Source organism: Somniosus microcephalus, chromosome 3 (assembly GCF_052327205.1).
Source record: "Somniosus microcephalus isolate GS21.2 chromosome 3, FLI_Smic_1.0, whole genome shotgun sequence".
NCBI classification, from domain to species: Eukaryota; Metazoa; Chordata; class Chondrichthyes; order Squaliformes; family Somniosidae; genus Somniosus; species Somniosus microcephalus.
The window spans coordinates 31,822,436-31,848,709 of NC_140989.1; the positions used below are offsets into that span (position 1 = coordinate 31,822,436).

The following is a 26,274-nucleotide window of genomic DNA, read 5'->3' on the forward strand; positions in this document are numbered from 1 at the left end:
GTCCGTGACACAGCGAGTGTGGCAGAAGTGAGTGCCCGTACTGCCCTGGTCTGTGCCCGCATCAGACCAGCCAGTGTCTGCACGGCACCACTCATGAACTCTCGACTCGCGTCCTGTGCTGCCGCGAGTTGTTCGACACCCCTGGCCTGTGAGTCCCCGAAATCGGCCACACTATGAGCCAGGGACTCAATGGCCTGAGGCAACTGTCCCACAACCCCCATGAACTCGGTGTGGCGCCGCTCCGAATCCGCGGACATTTGATCAAGGAGGCGCACCTCCTGGGCGAGGACCGTCTCCGGACTGGAGGCCGGACTCTCCCTCTGGGGAGAAGGCTGCCGAGCTGGCCGACCCTTCCCGCGTGGCTGGACGCCACTGGGCCCAGCAACTGCCCTCCCCTGCAACACTTCCCCCCTCTGGGGAGAAGGCAGCCGTGCTGCCCAACCCTTCCCGCGTGGCTGGACGCCACTGGGCCCAGCAACTGCCCTCCCCTGCAACACTTCCCCCCTCTGGGGAGAAGGCAGCCATGCTGCCCGACCCTTCCCGCGTGGCTGGACGCCACTGGGCACAGGAGCTACACCCCCCTGCAACACTTCCCCCTGGCTCTCCTCCAGGCAAGACGTGTCCCCTCCATTGCCATCCCCTGGCGCGGATGAGGGTTCCCCCGATGTGCCGCCTTCCTCTTGGTCCTCGTCGTCCTCCTCTTCCGAGGGACTGACACTCGCAGCTTCAGGGACCTCCTCCTCACCAGCTGAAAGCAGGAAGGTGCAAGAGTAGCTTTAGAGTGAGGACAGGGCGTCAGCGAGGGAGGCATGAGTGGTGGCATTATGCGCATTGGTGGGACAGTGGCAAAGGATGTAGATCTGAAGCGCAAGGGGAACGAGAGAGGTCCAAACGGTCATGTCCTTACCATTGGGGCCCAGCACAGGGTCGGCATCTCCAATAGCAACGGGGCCAATCACCCGGGCACGCATGAGTCGAGCCACGCGCTCCTCCAGGTCACTGAGCTCCTGGAACTGGACACGGCCTCCCCCGGTGACAGTCCGGCTCTTCAGATTCTGCGCCAGCTTGGCCTGCAAGAGAAAGGACGGCCTCTAAGTACAGTGTGGTGCCCTGTTGTTGTGTGCACTGCCTCCCATGGTCGAATAGCTTGGCCAGTGTGGTGCCCTGTTGTTGTGTGCACTGCCTCCCATGGTCGAATAGCTTGGCCAGTGTGTCAAGTGCAGAAAGTGCTACTGATGATCATGCCAGTGCCATAGCTGCTGGAGGAGGGCTGGCCATTAGGCCTTTGAGGTCCCTTTGCCCATAATGTGAGGTGCACATGCAAGGATGAGGAGGACACTGGAAAGGGTACTCACCCTGACCAACCGAGTGAGGTCGTTGAACTTCTTGCGGCATTGGTCACCAGTCCTGGGGACATCGCTGTTGGCTGTGACCCTCTGGGCGATTTCCCTCCAGGCTCTCCTGTACAGCCTCTTGGGAGCCTTCTTGCCACTGTCCGGGCACAAGATATCTCTTTTCTTCTCCAAACCCCTAAGCAGCACCCTCAAAGCATGCTCTGAGAAGCGCTGCGCTCGTTCACGGGCCTTCTGCATGGCTTCAGGTGCTATTTGGGTCCAGCAGCAGTGTTCAGGCCTAGCTGGAGGGCTCCACTATCCAGGGCATGGCAGCAGGCCAAGTCGACCCTTCCCCCTTTAAGAGCTGGCCAGCGTCAGGGTGTCTGCTGTCAATCAAAACATGACCGCACCTGCGCTGCGCCCGGCCTCGGCGTTATCACTCTGCACCGCCGGCTTAGCGCCTAAAGATAGGGGTGCAACGCCAGTTTCAGCGTTCGCCCAAACTCCTTGGCCAAAGCTACTGAATATCGGCGAAGTGGCCTCGGGAGGGTGGGGGGCTCGGTTTAACGTCTGGTCCGAAAAGACGGTGCCTCCGACACTGCAGCGCTCCCTCAGCACTGCACTGGAGAGTCAAGTCAGTGTTCCTCTTTTATTTAAATCTGATAGTACTTGTTACAACTCATCAATTACATGATAAATCCATTACATTCATTAACCACAATAAAACAAAGCCTTAAAAAAACAGCTTTAGGATTAACAGTACAAAACCAGTGATAAATTTTACAGACAAATCAACAATATTAACAGTACAGGTACCCATAGTGAAAAACAATTTTACACCAGTCCGATTGGCAATCTAGTAACTCTTCGTTGTCAAGTCAGTGTTTGACATGAACCTGGCACATCGTTTGTTAAATGTTGACAGCGGCAGCTTTCAGTGAGGATTATATTCGCACAGCGTGCATTCTCGGTGTTTTACGGCGTTGGGCTGCGGTAAGGGGCGTCGAGCGAGCGGGCGGGGCCAGTCTGCGCACGGCCTGCTGCGCTTCTGTTCCATCGGTCGGTGGTTGAGAGAAAAGACGTGCTAATGGCGGCGGGCAGGCCTTACGACCTCATCGTCTTCGGCGCCTCCGGCTTCACCGGTCAGTTTGTGGTGGAGGAGGTGGCCCGGGTGGCGGCGGAGACGCAGGGGCCGCGGCCACTGACGTGGGCCGTGGCGGGCAGGAGCCGCAGCAAACTGGAGGAGGTGCTGGAGCAGGCGGCCAGCGCTCTGGGTGAGTGAGTAGGCCGAGGGACTGCACTTGAGGGACAGCCTGTTCTTGGAGTTCAGTGGGCTCCCACTCCATGGGACTTGAGCACAAAAATCTAGGGCTGACACTCCCAGGGCGGTGCTGAGGGAGTGCTGCTCTGTCGGAGGTGCCGTCTTTCGGATGAGACATTAAACGGAGGCACTCGTCTGCTTTCGGGTGAACGTAAAAGATCCAAGGGCACTATTTCGAAGAAGAGCAGGGGAGTTATCCCCAGCGTCCTGGCCAATATTTATTCCTCAATCAACATAACAAAAACAGATTATCTGGTCATTATCGCATTGCTGTTTGTGGGAGCTTGCTGTGCGCAAATTGGTTGCCGCAGCTCCTACATTACAACAGTGACTACACTTCAAAAAAGTACTTAATTGGCGGTAAAGCGCTTTGGGACATCTGGCGGTCGTGCAAGGCGCTATATAAATGCCAAGTCTTTCTTTACCAGGGATATAAAGAAAACAGTTTCAGCTTTATTCCACGCCTTAAATTTATATTTAAAATGGCCAAACATCTCTCCTGCTGATTGCTCCCGGTTGTTATGCGCAGAAATGTTATCAAGACCTGAAATGCTCTTTTTGAGTTTTATGTGCAAAGTTATTGAAACATTTTGTAATTGTTTTGCCAGAGCTGTCAGAGTGGCCATAGCCCCCGAGCTGTTGTGTTTGGAGTTAGATTTCTGCTCCCTTTTTTTCCAGGAATTGAAAAGGATTGTAAATTAATTCAAATGCACGGAGGAGCTGTGTTTAATTTAGGTCTCATGTTTAAACTAAGGTGAGCGGCTCCTAGTGCTGGGCCAGTCATTGATTTTTGCAGTTTGAGCAACAGCGGTTTGCATTTATTTGGTGTCTTTAATATGTAGTAAAGCGCCCCGAGTAGTAAGAGGATGCGGCGAGTTGACCAAAAGCACTATTGAAGATGTAGGTCTTAAGAAGGAATTTGAAGGTGGGGAGAGGTGTAGGAAGACAAAGGAGTTTAAAGTGGAATTTCCAGTGTATGGGTAAGATGGTTGAATGGCCTGGTACTGATGAAAGAGGAAGGATGATGAAGTAGAGCAGTATTGGAAGAATGGAGTGTGCAGCTAAGGATGTAGGGATTGAGGAGGTTGCAAAGATAGGAAACAGCTTTCAGAAGCTTAATTCTCGGGATATGGGCATTCCTCGCAAAGCTGGCATTTATTGCCAATCTCTAGTTGCCCTTGAGAAGGTGGTGGGCTGCCTTCTTGAAATGCTGCAGTCCTTGTGATGAAGGTACTCCTACAATGTTGTTCGGTAGGGAGTTCCAGGATTTAGAACCAGCACCGATGAAGAAACAATGGTATATGTCCACTCAAAATGTTGCGTGGCTTCAAGGTGATGGTGTTCCCATGCACCTGCTGCCCTTGTCCTTCGAGATGGTGGAGGTCGTGGGTTTGGGAGGTGCTGCTGAATAGGCCTTGGCAACTTGGTGCAGTGTATTCTGTAGATAGTACACACTGCAGCCACGGTAGGATGGTGGTGGAGGAAGTGAATGTTTGAGCTGGTGGATGTGGTGCTGATCAAGCAGACTGCTTTGTCCTGAATTGTGTTGAGCGTCTTGAGTGTTGTTGCAGCTGCACCCATCACACTCCTGACTTGTGCCTTGTAGGTGGTGGAGAGGCTTTTTGGAGTCATAAATTGAACCACTCGCCACAGAACACCCAGCCTGTGAACTGCTCTAGTAGCCACGGCATTTATGTGGCTGATCCAGTTGAGTTTCCGGTCAATGGTGACTCCCCAGAATGCTGATGGTGGGGATGAACCACCGTCAACCAGGCCATGCTGGGATTTGAAGATGATTTTGAAGTCAGTGCGCTGGAGAACTGAGAGCCCAGGGAAGTTAGCAAGGATTGAGGTGATAGATCGGTAGGAGATTTTGTGGGATAGGGTACAGGCAGCAGAGCTCTGAATATGTTGGAATTTATGTAGGGTGGAACTAGTTCAGTGGCATTGGGGGTGATGTAGGGATGGTGATGAGCAATGTTTTGAGGTGGAAGTCTTGGTGACGGTCTGGATGCATGGTTTGACGGTAACCTCCAGATTGAGCAGTTGTACATCTGGCTGAGTGGGAGTGAGCATCCAAGAAGGCTAGTGGGATCACTCCCTAGGGCATGGAGTTCCTGGCTGGAGCTGAGCAGGATAGCGTGGGTCACCCAACTTTTGTTTATGTTTAAGAAACTAATGAATCAAACGCTCTAATTGCGATCGTAATTGCATTGGAACCCTCTTATCTGCGAGTCCAGTTGAATAATAAACATGGCTTTGACAGTGTGCTTTGTCACTGTACCCTGCAGCTGCAGTCTACACAAGCCATTCAGAATCATAATTTAGCCATGATAGGCTGGCAGAAGGATGACTGCACTTGTTAATCTCATTTTAAAACAATAGTTGAATTGTCCATGGTACCGTTGAAATATTGGCTCTTTTATTACCAGCAATGCCAAATCATAATAACCTTTTTGTTGCTTAGATCCGATTAGTAGGTCCCAGCTGCAAACTGTTATTTTGTGTACATTTATTTTCTGTAGTAGGGCGGAAGAGCTCCTCGAAGACCACAGCCGGTGTTGCTCTTTTGGTGCGATCAATAAACAAAAACTGTGACTTAACAAAAATACAGCAAATGAAATTTAGCAACTTAAATTAAAATTTGTTTGCCGGGGGGTGATGAAGCACTCCAGTCCCTGCGGTGCCCACCGGTCGTGGAAGGCCTCGAGTGTGCCGGCAGACACCGCATGCTCCATCTCCAGGGCCACCCGGGCGCGAACATGGCCGCGGAAGAGAGGCAGGCAATCGGGCCGAGCGACCCTCCCCCCTCGACCGCCCGCTGCCTGGACCAGTTAATGACCACTTTGGCCAGGCCCAGGAGCAGTCCCGACGAGGAGGTCCCCCCGACCTGCCCGTTCCCCTCTGCACCAGGTGACCAAAGATCAGGAGCAGCCCCTTCAAATAATGGAAGAGGGGCTGCAACCTCTCTCAATCCATATAAACATGGAACACGGACTCCTCCAGGCCGCAGAAAAGGCAGGCGGCCTGGGAGCCACAGCCAGTGTTGCTTTTCACCCAATTGCAGGGAGTTCTGCAGCCTAATGGTGAGCTTTCCTCCCTACATCATGGGGGAACAGGTATCTGCTTTCCACTCAGTTTATGAACATGACTGAGTTCAGAAATTCAGTGGCCTAGAATAATAAGCTTGTGCCTCTGCTGTATGACACTGCATGTCCTGTCATGTCCTTTCAAACTTGTTTTAATATACAGGTAGATTGTTTTGTTTCCACCCTCATATTATTGAAGGAGATTTGTATGCTGTTTTAGTATTACAATGGGCGTATCACCAAGGTGTGCAAAAATGCACCAAGAAAGCAAAATAGTGCAATACATTTCTAAAGTGGACTCGTATTTGACATATTTCCAATGTGCCCAGTCTGAATGAAATTTTGTTACAGAAGAAAAACATTATTATCTTGCAAAATGTATCTCCAGATATAAAGGGACAAAAATAATGCTCTTGTTTCAGGAATTCCGGAACTGAAGTCTAAAGAATCTATAATCTGTGATGTCAATGATCCGCTCTCACTTGCTGCAATGTGCCAGCAGGGATCGGTGATCCTCAACTGCGTAGGACCAGTAAGTATATTTTTGAGTACAAAAAGCAGGAAATCTGTCTGCCTTATTGGAGCTGTGTAGTCTTGTCAGTTTTGTTTAATTTAATGTATTTGCAGTATCTTTCAGAATAATGAATCAAATACTGTTATGACATTATTTGAAATAGAAATTTTAGCTTTAAGGGAGGAGGCTTATTTTTCTGTAGATAATACACTGCCATCTGATGCATACACAAAGAAATAGAGAATATAGGACAGGAAAATGATTTATCCACATGGAGTAAGAGTTTGGGCCGAGAAACATAATTGTCTCTCTACAATGTTTAATTCTGTAGAGACGGCTGATTATTTGATTTTTTTTTTTAAATTCCTGTTGCCACTTAATGCACTAAGGCTAGGATAAGAATGAATTCAGTACTTGCTGTATTGTGTAGCTACAGAATTCATTGGAAGGTGAGACAGGTCAAAAATACAGTACTGCAATCAATTATTTCTGCTTGGTGCTAAGTGCCATTAAAAGCTAGCCTTTTTAAAACCATTGTTCTAAATTAGCTAACATTTTATGATGATACGCTCTAATACATATGATGCAGCCAACTTATTTTTTTAAAAAGCTTTGGTAATGTGCATTTGAATGCGTATTTGTAGTTGCTGAGGCACTGTGTAGAACCCCCTAGATATAGACAGCAAGATACAGGAAACGTTTTATTATCCGGCACCGACGGGACCAGTGTGGTGCCGGTTTATCAAAAAGTCCGGATTACAGAGAGTTATAGTTAAAAGGTACGAGAGCTCCGTACACAGCAACAAATCCAGGCTTCCCTGTTGCTTAGCAACATGTGCAGGAACTCTGGCCACAGACCAAACGTCCCTGTTGCTTAGCAACAAGTGCAGGAACCCCAGTTACACAGCCACAGATCCAGGAACTGCCACTAATATGAAGTAAAACTTACCTGAACCTACTCCTGAATTTTGCCGGTTAACAGAGATTTCCGGTTATTTAGGTGCCGGTAAATCGAGAGTTTCCTGTAATACAACGTCCAGACATTTTGCACAATTCAATTTTAATATTTCAGTATTTGTTGCACTATTACTGTATTTGGATAAGATTTCTGTAATAGAAACTAAAGAATGGAATTAATTTTTTATTCAAAAATCAATATGGTATTACTCAGTCCTTGCATACACTAAAAAAAATCAAAACTAGACAATACTTGTGTTTTTATTAGATTTTAATGGCTTAGATCTTAACCAAAAGATTGACAATTTAATCATTGTATATAATAACCAACGGAAAATAGCCTGAAGCCCATGCGTTTGTATGTAAGTTAAACTATTTTTAACGTAGCCTTTATTTTGAGCTATTAGCAATGGCCTTTATTTTGAGCTATTAGCAATGGCAGTATGTGTCTTTTTTTTTACAATGAAATACGCTCAGAAGGAGCAATGATCCAGTCTGACGTTGTTAGTAGCTGACACCAGACTATCTGTTCTTAGTACAGGTTTTTTGGAGAGCCAGTGGTGAAGGCCTGCATTGAAAATGGAACCCACTGTGTTGATATTAGCGGTGAACCCCAGGTATTGATATTTTTTCTCTATTAAGAAATGATCAGATATTAATTAAGCCATTTTCAATTTAAAAAGCTGCTTTATATGCATTTCTCAGGAAGACCAACATTTTCCGAATGCGCTCTTGTATTTTTGTATATTTTCCTATCCTAAATCCTGAATCCGCAGACATTACAAACACTAGTTACCATGCATGATTAAAGGCATTGGTACAGTCCCTTTGAACTTAATCAGTTATTATATTACACAAGCACTGTTTACAAGTGGATATCTGAAGTACTAGCTAGACCTATGGTCAAAAATCCAAAACTGATAAAGCTGAGGATGGTATCGTACATAAACTTTGACCAGCCCCACCGCCCATGTGATCAGATACTATCGCAATGGTTATGGGAGGGATTATATTTTTAGTGGTTCAAAGTTTGGTGTATTATTGAGCACCTCTGTAACTGTGCAGCAATACTTTATAGAAGGAGATAACTTCAAGCACTGAAAATCGGGAATAAAAAATGGAAAATGCTGGAAATACACACCCAAAGAGAGAAGGTGGATTAGCTTTTCAAGTAGAAACCCTTCACCAGAATGCCCAGTTCTGATGGAAGCTGTACTCAAAAACAACCTATTCTTTTCTCTCTCCAGTCATTGACCTACTGTGTATTTCTAATATTTCCTATTATTTGAGCAATAATTTACTAATTGTTTGAAAAACTATAATGAAAATGTTGAAAAAACAACAGAAAATGCTGGAATAACTCAGCAGGCCAGGCAACATCCGTGGAGAGAAAATAGAGTCAACGTTTCGAGTCAAACTCTTTGTCAAGACTAGAAAGGCACAGGAAATGAAATAGATTATAAGGCCAGACTGGGAGAGAACAAAAGAGAAGTGAAGAGACATTAAGAGGTATTCAAAACGAGACGAGATGGTGATAGGACTAGTGGAGACAAAAGACGGCTCTAGATTAGGTGTGAAATGTGCTGGCAGAATGGGAGACAGTTGCCATGTGGGAGAGAGAAAAAAAAAAAAAGTGGGGCGGGGGGGGGAAAAGGCCAAAACAAAAGTGGGGATAAAAAATAAGTAAAAATGTAATGGGGACCGAGGTTATGATCTGAAATTGTTGAACTCGATATTGAGTCCGGAAGGCTGTAAAGTGCCTAATTGGAAGATGAGGAAAATGAAAATGTTGTGCTTGCTTGTACTTTTAATTAAACAAAATTTGGTGTGGACATACTCTGATTTTAGTAGTTTGGTCGGCTACCTACTGATACTGCATGATGTTATCCATTAGCAGGAATTGTGAAAACCACTTTGTCACAATTGCGAGAGACATAAAACAGGTCCGTCAGCACCTAAAAGCAATAGGTTGACTTTTCGGGTGGGACCCTTCATTTAGAATTCTGATTTGGTCCCACTCGAAATGTTAGCCTATGTTTCCCTTTCAACCGCTGACTGGCCTGCTGTGCACTTGCAGCGTTGACGTTTTTAGTTCAGATTTCCAGCGTTTGTCACATTTCACATTTGACTGTTCACATTTATTTTTAGCTCTTCAATGCAATGGTATAGTTGAGAGTAACTTTAAAAAAAAAAAGTAAAACTCGCAATGTTTTTCATTCACAGTATTTGGAAGGCATGCAACTCAAATATGACAACCAAGCTGCTGAAAAAGGAGTGTATGTGGTTGGAAGCTGTGGGTTTGATTCCATTCCAGCAGATATGGGTATACTTTATACCAGGAACCAGTTGAAAGGTAATTTATAATAAGTAACTTTTATAGATGATGATAAACTCTAATATTTGCATTGCCTTAGTTGCAGAGCACCCAAGTTCCTCAGTACCATCCAAACAACTTTGCATCAGTGTTGTGTATGTAATAGGTATGTTACTTTAAACCTATGGCCAGGGCAGCACTACTTTGTAGGTCGTAGTGATACCGTAGTACCACTCCTGGCCATAGGGGTATAAATAGTACTGTGGGTACTGATCTCCCCTCAGTTTCCCGCCTGTTGGTATTAAGTAAAGACCTACGTTGAATCTTCCAAGCTGTCTCGTCATTATTGCATTAAGTATAGACACATACTTTATAATCAGAAGTTGTGGTTTTGAACCATATACCATTTTATAATGTATTAAGCGCTGGAATTTCCTGCCTAAATCTCTCAGCCTCTTTCCTCCTTTTAAGACGCTCCTTAAAACCGACCTCTTTGACCAAGCTTTTGGTCATCTGCCTTAATTTGTTCTTATGTGGCTCGGTGTCAAATTTTTTGTCGTATAATACTCCTGTGAAGCGCCTTGGGACGTTTTACTACGTTAAAGGCACTAAACCCCACTTGATTGGCACCCCATCTATCACCTTAAACATTCACTCCCTGCACTGCTGGCGCACCTTGGCTGCAGTGTCTCACCTCCTAACCCCCCAAAGCCTTTCCACCATCTACAAGGCACAAGTCGGGAGTGTGATGGAAGCTCGACACCATCCAGGACAAAGCAGCAAGCTTGATTGGCACCCCATCCACCACCTTAAACATTCACTCCCTCCACCACCAGCACACTGTGGCAACTACAAGATGCACTGCAGCAACTCGCCAAGGCTTCTTCGGCAGCACCTCCCAAACCCGCGACCTCTACCACCTAGAAGGACAAGGGCAGCAGGCGCATGGGAACACCGTCACCTGCAAGTTCCCCTCCAAGTCACACACCACCCTGACTTGGAAATATATCGCCATTCCTTCATCGTCACTTGGTTAAAATCCTGGCAATCCCTCCCTAACAGCACTGTGGGAGCACCTTCACCACACGGACTGCAGCGGTTCAAGGAGGCGGCTCACCACCACCTTCTCAAGGGCAATTAGGATGGGCAATAAATGCTGGCCTTGCCAGCGACGCCCACATCCCAGAATCGAATAAATATAAATACATGTTGTTTTGTGTTGGTGCACCAATGCATTGTGTTGCTCTACTGCCTGTTGCTGCTATATGCAACTTGGAGTAATTGTAAAAATGGCAAAAGCAAGGTGAACTTTTCTGATAATGGATAATAAAACTGGACATGCAGGGAATTTTGCTTGTTATGCAATTCCAAAGTGCCAACCATTTTCTGTTTGCTAGAATTTAATTACTTGTGCAACTCTAGACATTCTGAAAAGTCACGATGTAACCAATAGCGTACAATAATAACAAAAAAATTGTCTGTTGAACATGATTTTTTGAGTGCCAAGTTCAAATACAAATGTTAGTGGACTTGGGTGTACATCAGGTAATTAGTTGCTGAATTAGGGTGAGCCCAGGGGTGAATGGAGAAAGCTATCCAGCTGGAAGAGAACATTGCTGATGTGCCAACTTGAGCTGAACTTCAACACAGTACACCACCTGGCAACTGAGCAATATTAGCAAAGGCTGTGATGATGTCCACAGTTACCTGCCAGCCTTCAGCCTGGATCCTTGGGGAATAGCCTGAAGTGTACAATTGGGATAACCTTTTTAAGAAGCCAGTACCTAACTCGGTATCTGTTTGGAATACCACATTCATGGTTTAAAGTGTAATCCACTGTTCATTTATCCACTATTTTTGTAATCTGATGTATTTTTCGGATGAAAGATTCCAGTTAAGGTAAACGGAGCTGATCTGAATTCTGTGAACACCTAGGGAATAGCTTGGTCATTAGTCTCATAACAATATAAGAAAGAGGAGCAGGAGAAGGCCATTCAGCCCCTCGAGCCTGCTCCGCCATTCAATAAGATCATGGCTGATCCTCTACCTCAACTCCCCCTTCCCGCATTATTCACACATCCCTTGATTCCCTTAATAACCAAAAATCTATCGATCTCTGTCTTGAATATACTCGAGGACTGAGCATCCACAGCTCTCTGGGGTAGAGAATTCCAAAGGTTCACAACCCTTTGAGTGAAGAAATTTCTCCTCCATCTCAGTCACAATGGTACATGAATATATGACTACCTTTAACAAGAATCAATCCACTAATCCCTTTATACTGTTTGGCTTCTCCATGCTGTTTACCTCCTTACAACACACTTGTTTGTCATTTTTTATGATTTCTTAGTTATTTGTTCTCGTTCTGCTTTTCATAAAAATCCGCTTCAGGAGATACGCATAACTCTGTTAAGCGCATAGATGTGATTATTTGGGATAACTGGAATATAGAATTCCTTCCATGATTGGGGAAGGACGATAATTCGCTTACAACTTGGTTGTTGTGAGTTATTAAATTCTTAAAACATGATCTGTTTTAAAAATGCTTTTTAATTTTAATGTAGACATATAGAGGGGAAAAAACGACTAGAAAACATTAAGCAGTCATTCTGGCCAATCCCTAAAACATACCTCTCAATTGCCATTCCCTTAAATATATGTCCAATTTTTCTACATTATCTGTCTGCCCTGGTCAGGTCAGTTCATTCCATGTATTCACAAGTCTCGGTGTAGTTAAATCGGTCTGTGCACCTTCTGTCTTCTAAGCCGGCCATGTCCACTAGTTCTAGAACTTGTGGCAATTATCAGGGTTCACTTTATCTGTTCTCTTAAGAACCATGAATACTTGTTCCCTTGAGCCTTCTCTTCTCGAGACTGAACAATCACAGGCTCTTCAAACTCTCTTATTAGCTCAAATGGTGATTTACGTTGAACAATCACGGTTTTACAACTTCAAGTGCAACCTAATTTTTGTAGATGGTTCAGAACTATGGAAAATCAGTTGTAACTGAACAGTGATTTGGGATTTTTTTTTAGAAAGCAGACGCATTAGATAATGTTATTCATCCATACTTTTACTTTCTAGGTACTCTGACTGCAGTTGAAAGCTTCCTATTGTTACAGACGGGACCTGAGGTTTGTCCCTTGTTAATAGTGACCATGTTTTTCTGAACCATAATGTAGTGTTCTTGAAATGATGGCATTTATATTGTTGCATGTTTGCATCCAATTAACCAGTGTAGCAGAACAGATTTAATCTACATTAGCAGCTCTCCCTTATTGTTGCTCTGGTTGAGTCAGAGGATCTGTTGCTTTAGAACAACATTGGGGAGAGCGTTACAGGAAGTAAGTGTGACACTTGGAGGAAGTGTATGTATACGCAAGACTTATTATCAGCACTAGCTGTTAAACAATTCAGAAAATTATGTGGTTAATATCAAACTACCTCCTTGTACTGTATATTAAACATACTGTTTGTGATTTCTTTGTTTGGGATAGATAGGCACAATTGAATACATTTTAAAGCTTCTGAAACCCAACCTTGGTTTCTCTATTAAAAAAATTATACATTTTTGGATGATTTTGATAGAGAGATGTACTTGAGAAGCCTAGTTTTTAGATTAATTGATTGCTTTCCTGTTTCCAATCTGTATCATTCTCAAATGCTTTTACCAGGATAAGAGTTGAAAAAAAGTTTAAAAAAAAAAAAAAAAAAATTCACCGATTTGTCCTTTAAAAATACTTTTTAAAAAAAGTAAATGCATTTTTAGCCCCATAAAAAACTTTAATTTTTTTCTTCAAAAATTTAAATTTTTGTTTAAAATAGTTAATTTATTGTAATTTCAAGTCATTTTAAAAATGTGATTTAAAAAAAAATTATTTAAATTTTACTATGTTTTGAGGGTGATCTACATTCATATATTTGACAGGTCTTCCTGTCAAGTGTATGAAGGGAGATTCCCTTCTGTGATATGGCCCACGTGATCCCAGGGACGCTGCGAACTACCTGCACCTCTGGGCTACGTGGGCCCTGCACACTTGGAGTTTGGTGAGGCCCAGGATCGGAATTGTGCGTGTCCCGGGAGCCCTCGGGTAAGGGCGCAGATTTTTCCAGATCGCAGCCCTCCGCCCGCAGGAGGCCTGCGATCGGAATATCTGGACCAATATATATGAATTTTACAGCAACTATATGCCAGGTGAAGATGGACATTGGCAAGTTTTTAATAAAGGAAAGCACTGTATTTTCAACTTCTTAAAAGATTGACCTTGGTGTATGGTGTTAATTAGGCAGGCTGATTAAGAAAGGGTTTGAATTGTCTCAATGCACTTTAGTTTGAGGTTTCTGCTTCTCAGAACGGTTTCTATCTTGCCAATAGGGTGCCAGTTTTCACGATGGAACTTGGCAGTCAGCAGTCCATGGAATATCAGATCAGGATAATCTGAGGAAACTGAGAAGGCAGTTTGGATATAAACCCCTCCCAGTTATTGGGGCCAAACTAAGACCGAGGTGAGAAAATAAAATTCCATGTCAAAATCTATTGCTGCTTAGTTAAGGTTGATAGCTGTCTGTGTTTTTCCCCTCATGGATGAAGTAACAGTAGCATTATACAGCCCAACTGGATAAGTCGTGTAATTATGTGGGTGGGTGGGCGTTTTTTATATTCTATTGACTATTGTACATTAGTATACAATCCACATGCAAAATTGCACACTCTCGGTGGAAGTGATGTCTCATTTGACTAAGTTGTAGATGTTTAACTGCATATGAGAAACTTTCAGAAATGCTGCTTTTGAAAAAGGATCGCATATTTGACAACTAAGTGGTGCAGCATCTTTAAGATGAAACATTCCTCTAGAAATATAATATACCTCTTTGCCCTTCACTTATGGTGTGCAGATGCCGGAGTTGGACTGGGGTGGGCAAATGTAAGAAGTCACACAACACCAGGTTATAGTCCAACAGCTTTATTTGAAGTCACAAGCTTTCGGAGCACTGCTCCTTCGTCAGGTGAAGTGGAGAGATGCATAAAGACACAGCTTATATAGTCAGAGAATAATGTCAGATGTTTACAGGTAATCTTTCTAACTGCCATTTATCACACCTCGGCAGAGAGATAATCACAGCAATCAAAGGTGTGAATGGTGTCCAAACAGGTCAGTCAGGAAAACATTACATCAAAGAACAATGAGGTGGGGTCACAAGGGATCAAATGTTGCAGATGCTGGGTGTCTGTGTGAAGAACAAAAAAACAGACAAAAAACATTTTTTTTGCTGGAAATCACAGCAGGTCCGGCTGCATCCAGACTCGAGTCGTTGTTGGCTTGTTCTCTCTACACAGATGCGGCCGGACCTGCTGTGATTTCCAGCAAAAAAAATGTTTTTTTGTCTTTCTTTGTTCTTCACACAGACCCCAGCATCTGCAACATTTGACCCCTTGTGACCCCACTTCATTGTTCTTTGATGTAATGTTTTCCTGACTGACCCGTTTGGACACCATTCACACCTTTGATTGCTGTGATTATCTCTCTGCCGAGGTGTGATAAATGGCAGTTAGAAAGATTACCTGTAAACATCTGACATTATTCTCTGACTATATAAGCTGTGTCTTTATGCATCTCTCCAATTCACCTGACGAAGGAGCAGCGCTCCGAAAGCTTGTGACTTCAAATAAAGCTGTTGGACTATAACCTGGTGTTGTGTGACTTCTTACATTCATCCCTTCACTTATGAAAGGCTCTGGATGTCGTCTGTTTCCCCCCCCCCCCCCCCCCCCCCAATCTTTGCATGTCTTGAGGAAACCAGACATTGGACCCAACAAACATCTTCCTTCTTGACTAATCTGAACTATTTCAATTCTTCTTCATTCTCTCTCCTTGCCCCCATCCCCTTTTTCTGCTGCCTCTTGAACATATTTATGTCGCTTCAATAGCTTTCACTGGTAATTTATTCCAGAAGTATATCACTTTTTATGTGACATCGTAATTTTCAACTTGTGCATTTGAGCCCTTTGCCAGAGTGAACAATGTGTCTTTTATCTAGTTAAAAACATTATATCATTTTTATACGATAGCAAAATACTGCGGATGCTGGAAATCCGAAATAACAACAGAAAACGCTGGGGAAAAACTCAGCAGGTCAGGGCAGCATCCATGGAGAGAGAAACAGAGTTAACGTTTCAGGTCAGAACTCTGACGAATGGTCATCGACCTGAAACGTTAACTCTGTTTCTCTCTCCACGGATGCTGCCCTGGCCTGCTGAGTTTTTCCAGCGTTTTCTGTTGTGTTATCATTTTTATATCTAGCTAACAATAATTATCTTTTCACTCTGGTCTCCAAATTTTCTTTTCTCTTCTGCTTGAATGCACGCATTTGCTTACATTAACATGAAATAAATGTTCCTTAAGATATGTGACTGCACCTAGATTTACCACAAGATGTGTGCTTGGTTCACAATCCCAAGTGACAAGCAACTTATATACAGGAAACTCTCGATTTACCGGCACCCAAACAACCGGAAATCTCGGTTAACTGGCAAAATTCAGGAGTAGGTTCAGTTAAGTTTTTCTTCATATTAGTGGCCGTTTCTTGGTCCTTGGCTGTGAAATCGGGGGTTTCTGCACTTGTTGCTAAGCAACAGGGATGCTTGGTCTGTGGCCGGGGTTCTTGCAGCTGTTTACAGGGAAGCCTGGATTTGTTGCTGTGTACGGAGCTCTCGTACCTTTTACTATAACTCTCTAATCTGGACTTTTTGATAAACCGGCACCACGCCGGTCCCGTCTGTGCCAGATAAAAAAGAGTTTCCTGTAGGTCTGACTCATTATTGCTTAGTTTTCTAAAATGCAACATAAGAATGTGTGTGTAAAATATAAAGTATGTTTCTTCAGATAAAGAATACATATTTGGCTGGACACTTCCTTGAACTTAGTGGGTTTTTTTTCCCTTCAGAGGTTCAGTATTTCATAGTGACACAATGAATCGATATGCAATCCCATTCATGGGATCTGATGCCTCCGTAGTCAAACGCACACAGCGTTACCTGTATGAGAACTTACAGGAAAGTCCTGTAAGTACATTCTTATTTCCCTTAAATCCTGTATTGCTGTATTGGTATTCATGGTTTGTTTAGTTTGTTTTTTTTAAAATTTGCATTGACCTTGGCTGAAATGTTAAAAATGATACAGGTGAAATAGAAACATAGAAGATAGGAGCAGGAGTAGGCCATTCGGCCCCTCGAGCCTGCTCCACCATTCAATGAGCTCATGGCTGATCATCCAAACTCAGTACCCTGTCCCTGCCTTCTCCCCATATCCCTTGATCCCTTTAGCCTTTTATAGAAATATATCTAACTCCTTCTTGAATATATTTAATGAATTGGCCTCAACTGCCTTCTGTGGCAGAGAATTCCACAGGTTCACCACTCTCTGGGTGAAGAAATTCCTCCTCATCGCTGTCCTAAATGGCTTACCCCTTATCTTTAGACTGTGACCCCTGGTTCTGGACTCCCCGACCATCAGGAACATCCTTCCTGCATCTAGTCTGTCTGATCCTGTTAGAATTTTATAAGTTTCAATGAGATCCCCTCTCATTCTTCTAAACTCTAGCGAGTATAAGCCCAATCGACCCAATCTCTCCTCGCACGTCATTCCTGCCATCCCAGGCAATTCTCATGATCCCCAAAAGCTGAGGTTCATTTGATATTTTGTTTTACTTGCTCTAATAGTTAAAAATGCAATTGGCTGTTGCAGAGCCTGCATAATTTTGTTGGAATTGTCTCTCCCTCTGCTGCCAAAAAAAGAGATGCCCATTCAGCCTATGGGCTTGTGTGGACTCTCCATGATCATTTTTGGCTCAAATACAAGGGAGGAAGGTCTTCAAACAAAAACAGAAACTGCTGGAAACACTCGGCAGTTCAGGCAGCACTCTGTGGAGAGAACAGACAAGTTAATGTTACGGGTGTGGGACGTTCTTCAAAACTGAAAAATAAGAGGCAGAGAGGCATATTAATATAATCACAAGGTGGGGGGAGGATGGGGAATAATGACAAAGGAATCATCAGTGGTGTAACAGATCATCTCAGTCAAGTAATGGACAAAAGCATTAAAACATTAAAGAAAGGATATTACAGATGAATAGAACAAAGGGAAATGGAGAAATCTTACACGTACACACACACAACACAAAAGAAATAGAAGGATCAGTAAAATGCTAAAGTGGAAACAGGAGATTTGTTAAATGGTTTTGAGTTTTTTAAGAAATGACGTCTACATTGGGCAGCCCACCTCAATTATTGGGTTTGTCTGTATAGGCACATGTGTGGTGTACATTGTCAGTATCTGGACTGGAGAGAACACAGGAGAAAAGGGAGACCATGATCATTGGGGAATTTAAGAAAGCAGCAATTTGGTGTCCATCTGTTTTGATGAACACATTTACGTTCAATCAATGGTGCGCAGCATTTCTCAAAACCTCATTATGATTATGGTTGTGACCAATAATACCTTTTCAACTTCTGGGAATTCCTTCAATGCATTTTCTAATCAGTTGCTGCAGCCCCATTTGATGCCTTTGCTTAACTGGTTCACTTTAGGTCCAGTATGCTGCCTATAGTGCCGTGGGTGGAATTGGCTCAGTCATGTTGCTGATGTTAGCTGGCTTCTTCTTCTGGTGTTTCACAAGGTGTAGATGGGGAAGAGAACTTCTGATCAAAGTAAGTGGCTTGGATCTATGAGTTGCACACACAAATAACGATTATAACTTCCATCAATTTAAAAAATTTTAATTTTTAAACATTTTATTGGGAATGTACTGGTCTGTATAATTTTTATTGCCTTCTGTTTATCATGCAGTATCCAGAGTTTTTCTCATCTGGATATTTTACAAAGCAAGGACCAACCAAAACACAGGTATGTTAATTTTTCCCTTCCCCCTCTTTGTTTTCAGCTTGTTTAACACTAATGACACCATCAATCCTCAATTTTCAAATAGATGATATCTGTCCATTCACTCTCTGGCCGCGATTTTCCCTACCTCAGCGGGTCCCGGCTCTGCTCCTGTCTCCGTCCCAGCCTCCGACATGACTTTCCCCTGATTGGGCTTGTTAAGCCCGCCCAGCGAGTTTCCGGAAGCGGGTCTGATGACGTTATCAGCCGGTTTCCTTAAAGGGACCATGCGTAAATTTATTTTGACATTTGTACTGTCAGTGTTCTACAGCATTGAGGTGCTGCAAACACTGACCAAAAACTGCACAAAGGTGCAAGGCTGCACCCAGGCTCTCCCATGACTCCCTCCATATGGAGGGAGTAACAGCACACAGGGAGGTTCTCTTCCCTTCCAGTGGGCGGAAGAGACCAACATAGCCTGGTTGCACATTGCACAGGAGGACACGAGCAGGGATGTCGTCGGGAGGATCAGGCTGCAGCGGTGCAAACCTTTCAATGATCTCAGTAGATCACGAAACGTTACTGCGAAGCCACACTCAACCTCATCCTGCTGTGCCACTCATCACATCCCCATCACTCTGCCTTCCCTACCCTACTCCTGCACATCCGTACACCAACCTACCTTGCATCTTCACCCATTCCTCTCTATCTCCATTATCGCCACCCCTCACCCTAATCCTAGTCTAATCATACCAACTAACAATACATAAGGGTAGGCACTTGTGTGTTTTAGCCAATGTCCGTGTGAAGTTTCTGTTAATTTGGTGTCAAACATTGAAATCTTTATTTTCAACACTTTGCGTTCTTGGACAGATTTATGTCCACCTTTGGAAGTGGCTTAGTGAGTTGTAGTGAATGGTGAGACATAACTATATCCCCCGCAATGCTGATGAGTGTGAAAGGAATGGCTTGGGCATTGTAGGGATGCTTTATGATGTTGGTGTGGGGTGGTGCCAACCTGGCGCATCATGTGAAGTAAATGTGGCCATGGTGAGACCATCCCTGGCGTCTCGGGCAGCAATGTGGTCGGATGCTGATGCCCTCTGTCCTGTGCAGCATCCGTTGATTGCAGAGAAGGTTGGTGGTGTTATTGGTGCTGCTGGTATTCAGGCTGATCGTAGTGGAATTTTGAGGACCAAGATGAGAGAGTATAAAGTGCACCCATGCTGATGGAAACGATGGCAAGTGAAGTAGGGATGACCGAAGCGATCTGTCAATGGTGGGAGAGGTAATGAGGTCAGACTGCATGGAGACTTGTGTAAAGACTTGCAGCATTCCGAATCTGTAGTGGAAATGCAGTTTAGAGAAGCTAGTGGCTAAGGGAACGTTTCTCAATCAGCTGGGAGCTTTGACTTGACATTTGAAGCTCAACTCATCAGCTGAATCAATGGCCAATGACCTCCCGCCTCAGCTTCACAGATGACGAGATCTAGGCACAGCGGGAAACCGGTGGGCGACCTGTCAAATTCAAAAAGCTGGGGGAAAAACATTTTTAAGTGGCTGTAAACAAGCCACTAATGATTTTAATTGCCTCCCCCGCCGCTGCCTGTTGGCTCTGGTCAGCGCTGACAGATCCGACATCAGGAAAGTCCAGTGCGCGCGTTTTGACAGCGGGTTCCCGATCTGCTGTCAATCATTTTCAATTTAACAGCTGACCCGCCACCCATCCCATCCGATGAGCGCCGACAAAATTCCGGCCTCAATCTCTGCCTGGCTCCTCATGCAGCAACGTGGTGAGAATGTGGAACTCGCTACCACAGGGAGTGGTTGAGGCGAATAGTATAGATGCATTTAAGGGGAGGCTAGATAAGCGTATGAGGGAGAAGGGAATAGAGGGTTATGCTGACAGAATTAGATGAGGAAAGACGAGAGGAGACTCGAGTGCAGCATGGACTAGTTGGGCCGAATGGCCTGTTTCTGTGCAGTATATCCTATGTAATTCTATGTGGTGGAGGACTGACAAAGTTCTTTGAACTGCCTGGCTGCCTAAAGTATATTTATTTTTTCATTTTTAAACTTTGGGAAACCAACATCAGGCTTCAAACCAATTCACTGCACATAGTATATGTAACGTATGTATACTTAATAAAAATGAAATCTATAAGTTCATGAAGATATTTTAAGAAGTAAACTATTCAGTGAAGTAAAAAGGGAGTCTGACAGTAAATCATAGAATTTTACAAGGTAGAAAAGGGCTATTTGGTCTGTTGCTCATCTGCCTGGCTTCTGAAAGGGCTGTCCACTTGGTCCCTTTCCCTGTATCTTTTCAAATTTTTATTTTTGAAAAATTTATCCATTTCCCTTTTAAAAGCTATTATGGATTCTGCTTCAACCATTGTTTCTGGTTAGGCCATTCCATGCCCTCACAACCCTCTACATAAATAAAGATTTCCTACAACCTCTCCCATCATTCTTTTGGTGATCATCTTAAATTTATGCCCTCCAGTTATTGACTCACTGACTACTAGACATAGTTCTTGATTTTTTTCATTCAAAATCTCTCATAATTTTGACCTGTATCAGATCTTCTCTTAATCTCCCTTGTTCTAATGAAACGAGTGAGAATTTCTCTAGCCTATCCTCATAATTAAAGCCTCTCATCCCTGGTATCATCCTAATGAATCCCTTCTGTACCCCCTCCATGACCTTGACACCCTTCATAAAGTACCCAAAACGGGACACAATGTTCAAATTGAGGCCCAACCAATGACTTATATAGGTTTAGCATTACCGCTTTGCTTTAATACTCTATATCCCCATTTATAAAACCTAGGATCCCATATGCTACTTTAAACTGCTATATCAACTTCTCTCATTTTTAACAACTTGTATATCTGAAACTGTGATGCCTGCTACATTTGCACATCGGAACATGTAATGCAGGTGCAATATAATTACTTTTCTTATTGTGACAAAAACAGTTTCAGACTATGCCCCTAACATAGTACAGGCAGCAATATGTAGTGCACAGGTTTGTTTTATTTTCACTTTACAGCAGTTAACCGGATTGAGACAAGCTGCCCTGATGACTGACTTTATATATGGAGAGGAGCAAAGAAAATTAAAATCTGATATTGAGGCTGCACTGTCTAAATCAAACCAGTGAAGAAAAATCCGCAACAAAAGGAAATAAATTGAGTTTAAAAAGCTTGTTTGTGTTTTGCAGATGGCAGGGACCTCTTTCAGCATGACCTTCTTTGGTGAAGGGTATAGAGAGGGCCAAGATCCACAGCAAGGCAAACCATCGGTAAAAATCTGCACTCAAGTGAAAGGGCCAGGTACGGGCAATTTTTAATGCAAACTAATAGGTAGATAGATATTTGTGTGAATTAAAACTATGTCCGGTTGATGTTTATCATTATGGAGTGTTGGGATGTTTGTTTGTTCCCACGGGCCGTGTTCCTGATGTAGGCACAGTGCAGAAGGTAAATCCAAGGAAAACTCAGTGTGGATGGGAAGAGTGTTACTGGCAGAAGCTTAGCCTGAGCAAGTAGTACAGGAAACTTCGCGATATCCGGGACCGGCGTGATGCCGATCTATGAAAACTTCCGGACAGACCAGCACTAATGTTGAAGGATACGGAGGTTTTCATCTCCATATCTGACAACAAACACTGTTGCTTAGCAACAGCTTGTAAACAGTTGGCCCGTACCTTGGAAGCGTCTCTGTAGCTTAGCAACAACTTCAGAGAGGCTTCCCAGAGACTGACTGTTTTATAAAAAAAAAAAAAAAAAAAAAAAAAAAAAATTTAAATGCTAGGAGAAGAAAAAAAACCTAACAAAACGGCTGCTGATTTCTGCTGTTAGATCGAGGTTTCCGGACATACAACCTCCGGATAAACCAAAGTTTCCTGTACATGGCACTAGGCGCAAAAGAAGGCAGCACAAATCAGGGCAGAGCAGGATAGAAAGAGGGAGATGAAGAGAATTGTAATTTTATATTTTTAAATCTATGTTTATTTTGAGTGAGTTCCAGGCTACAAATAGTCATTTATTTGCATTTTTGTTAATGAATACAATCGGTGTACGGTGCCCTACAGGAACTGAATTTCTGTCATTTAAAAAAAAAATTGAAAGCTGCTGCAACTGAGAAGCTGATCCACGCAGAGAGTCTTGGTGTATGTTGAGGTAGGACTGTTCACCACCACCAAAAACACATCAATTGTCATTAAATCGTAGCTGCTTGAGTGATAACATAAGAAATAGGAGCAGGAGTAGATCATACGGCCCCTCGAGCCTGCTCTGCCATTCAATAAGATCATGGCTGATCATCGACCTCAACTTCACTTTCCCACCCGATCTCCATATCCCTTGATTCCCCTAGAGTCCAAAAATCTATCTCTCAGCCTTGCATATACTCAAAGACTCAGCATTCACAGCCCTCTGGGGCAGAGAATTCCAAAGATTCACAACCCTCTGAGTAAAGAAATTCCTCCTCATCTCGGTCTTAAATGGCCAACCCCTTATCCTGAGACTATGCCCCCTAATTCTAGACACTCCAGCCAGGGGAAACAACCTCTCAGCATCTACCCTGTCAATCCTCTTCAGAATCTTGCATGTTTCAATGCGATCACCTCTCATTCTTCTAAACTCCAGAGAGTACAGGCCCATTCTACACAATCTCTCGTCATAGGACAGCCCTCTCACCCCAGGAATCAATCTAGTGAACCTTTGCACCGCATCCAAGACAAGTATATCCTTCCTTAGAAAAGGAGACCAAAACTGTGCACAGTACTCCAGGTGTGGTCTCACCAAGGCCCTGTACAATTGTAGCAAGACTTCCTTACTCTTATACTCCTACCCCCTTTGCAATAAAGGCCAACACGCCATTTGCCTGCCTTATTGCTTGCTGTACCTGCATGCTAGCTTTCTGTGTTTCTTGCATGAGGACACCCAAATCTCTCTGAACACCAACATTTGAATGTTTCTCACCATTTAAATTCTCTGTCTGTGCTTTTTGTTTACACCCATATCATTCTTCACCTTTTCAGTGTCTTCATCCCTGCTGTCTGCACCCCGCTGCAATAAAATGGTGGCCCTTTTTTTTGTAGTTGCCTTGGACATTGGAAATCCCACAGTTGAGGCAACCTTGGGAATTCTTTACCTGTGTATCTTGTTTCCCATGATAGGGCAGGGATCCGCACTGAGTTATCTGTGGATTTACCCTAGTGAAGAGACTGAAATTTCCATGAAGATGGTAGCACTGGCAAATGCAAACTCTTTATTTCTAGATTTCATCATCTTGAAGTGAATGTCTGTGACCCCTTCACTAGTGGCCCTTAGCCTTGCACAGCAATCGCTGGTTGAGTTTATATCAAATATTCAGCAATTCAGTTGTCAACACCGTGAAAATGAATCCTCACAATGGAGCTTATTTGCTTCTGTCTGTTGCTGTTGCACTTTTTGTAAAGCCTTGCATCCTTTCAGTAGATCTGGTATTCCTTTTTATGATCACTATTTTTGTTCTATACAAAATATTACATTCTACACTTTCTGATGTAAATCAACCTCAAGGTGACAAAGTAATTTGAATAGATACTCGAGGATTTTTTTCCAAAATTATTTTATTATATTGGACTACTTTGAGGTCAATACTTGTAGCTAAAGATTTATAAATGAAAGGCTGGTGTACAAATTGCACATTTAAAATGTTGCTCTGCTAGTGTAGTCTGGTGACTATTGTCTTTCCTGCTTCCTCCTCCTGTATGTGGGGGTGGGTTTTTTTGGTGAGGGAACATGGAGTGGCAAAAGTATGTTTTTAAAGAAAACAGCGTATTTCTGCTTAAGAGCATGTGCGTCATCTTTCTATAGTGCAAAGCATTACTTTTTTTGTCTGCCTTATTTCAAAGCTTGCTGCAATTTTGTTTTATTTCACAGAACCTGGTTATGTTGCTACCCCAATAGCTATGGTGCAAGCAGCTGTCACAATACTCTGGGAACACAAGTCTCTGCCGAATCGGTGAGTTTAATGACTTAGACTAGAGGAAAATAGTTGAAGCTTTGAAATGCTGCTGTTGGTTTTAAAAGCTCTATTTGATAAGATCAAGAAAAAGGAAATGTACTTGCGTTGTGCGTGTTAACTTAAAATTCCCTTTTCACTCTGCATATGTACTCTCTCTGTACAAGGAAACTGATGCTGTACATCAGTGTTCCACAGCGAACTGGATTAGTTAATTGTGTAAATTTAATCCTGCCCAATGGAAAGCCAGGAGGTAAGAATAACAGGAAAAGGTCTTTAGGCCAAAACAAGCCTCTTCCTTTCTTCATAGATCAACCTCACTTACCTTTCCCAACTTATGCCTCAATCCATTCTCTCTATATAAAAAAAAAAATTAAAAAAATACACCAATTATCTCCTTAACAACTCAATGTATGCTCTTTGCTTCTCTTCCCTGATGACATTCCACAATGTGTTTCCTTGTGGGGGGAGGGGGAATATTTCACCTAACTTCTCTTATTTCTCCTCTTTGTAACTGGTGTTCCTGGTGTTTAACTCCTTCACCACAGTGAGAGTATGCCTAAATCATTCATCAATTCCCTTCCCTGACGTGTGTAATTTTGCAATGCCTTATGGTGTTGGTGCCACAGCTGACCTGAATTCCACTTTGACTGCATCATGCAGATTATTTCTACCAGGAAAAGTGCATTTTGTTAGATTTTTCAACTGTTTATTGTTCATTTTTTGAAGTCAGTTATAAATGAAGTACTATTTGCCTGTGATGTTTGTCTTTAATTTCAATGTGCACATCATTGGCACTGTCGCTCGTAGACGTTAAATGTTTTGGTACATGTGCATATTTCAAAAACCTTTTCTGGGAAACTATTCAAATGTATGCAGAGTTCTGTGTGGTCTTCCAGCAACTGTACTAATTGCTGTAGATTTGAGGACGTCTTCAGATTCAGGGTCCTGAATGCAGATTTGGCCATTTGTTGTTTCACGCTGATCATTTTTTTCCCCTCTTTTTATAGGGGTGGGGTGTACTCACCTGGAGCAGCATTCTCTAAGACCACCTTGACTGAAAGACTGAACAAGCATGGCATTGAGTTCACTGTCATTAGCAAGCCTGAAATATAATTGTTCCACACATTTTGAGTCCTTTCAGAATGTGGTACTTTTAGTCCTGCTATTTACTACAATGACCAGATTGCACTTGATGAGAAACCTTTAATTAACCGCTTTTTAGCAGCAGCTTGTTTGCCCGTATCGCAGTATAATGACCAAGAAGTATAAATGGTTTCAGAAACTCATTCTTGAGGATTCAGAGTCAAACTATACTTTTTTTCCTGTTCTAATGGCAATTAAACTTGTTGAATGTAACCGTGCCAGAGTTGACTCTTGTGTATTTTTCAATTGAATTACAGTTATTTTATGTGTATTTTTCAGTTGAATTAGTTATTTAGGATGTTAAACAGTTGGAAGCATTATACACCCAGACAGAATTCTAGACTCTTGCATGGGCGGGCTGGCTGTTTTATAGTAATTATTATTGATAAATCCAAATAAGCACGCTCTCAAAGATCCTTTCCCTCCGTGAATAACGGGAAAGCAAAACTGGGGCTATAATAGTGAGAAGGGGGAAAAATTGAGCAATTCGACCAAAACTGTCAGTGTGCCTGCATCAGGCTTTCAGCTGAAGCTTTAAGTCCAGTGAACAGCAGGCTCTATATTTGGGCTGTTTGTTACCCTTACTTAGGTAAGCTAAAATTGCAAGACATAAATAATAGTTAGAATCCATATGGAACAGAATGTAAATGACCCATATGGGCCTAAAGGTAGCATTAACAACAACAAATTGCATTTATGTA

General features: G+C 43.2%; 1 protein-coding gene across 1 annotated transcript; it reads left to right on the forward strand.

Moving 5' to 3' along the window:
- The first annotated feature begins 2,369 nt into the window (after window positions 1-2,369).
- On the forward strand, window positions 2,370-25,791 carry LOC147120952 (saccharopine dehydrogenase-like oxidoreductase). Its single transcript, XM_085979802.1, has 12 exons — window positions 2,370-2,608; window positions 6,167-6,276; window positions 7,752-7,832; window positions 9,439-9,568; window positions 12,615-12,664; window positions 13,906-14,036; window positions 16,476-16,593; window positions 18,118-18,237; window positions 18,377-18,433; window positions 21,636-21,747; window positions 24,346-24,427; window positions 25,438-25,791. Exons 1-12 carry the CDS (start codon window positions 2,422-2,424, stop codon window positions 25,541-25,543), a joined length of 1,284 nt encoding a protein of 427 aa, XP_085835928.1. The 5' UTR covers window positions 2,370-2,421; the 3' UTR covers window positions 25,544-25,791.
- Window positions 25,792-26,274: the final 483 nt, after the last annotated feature.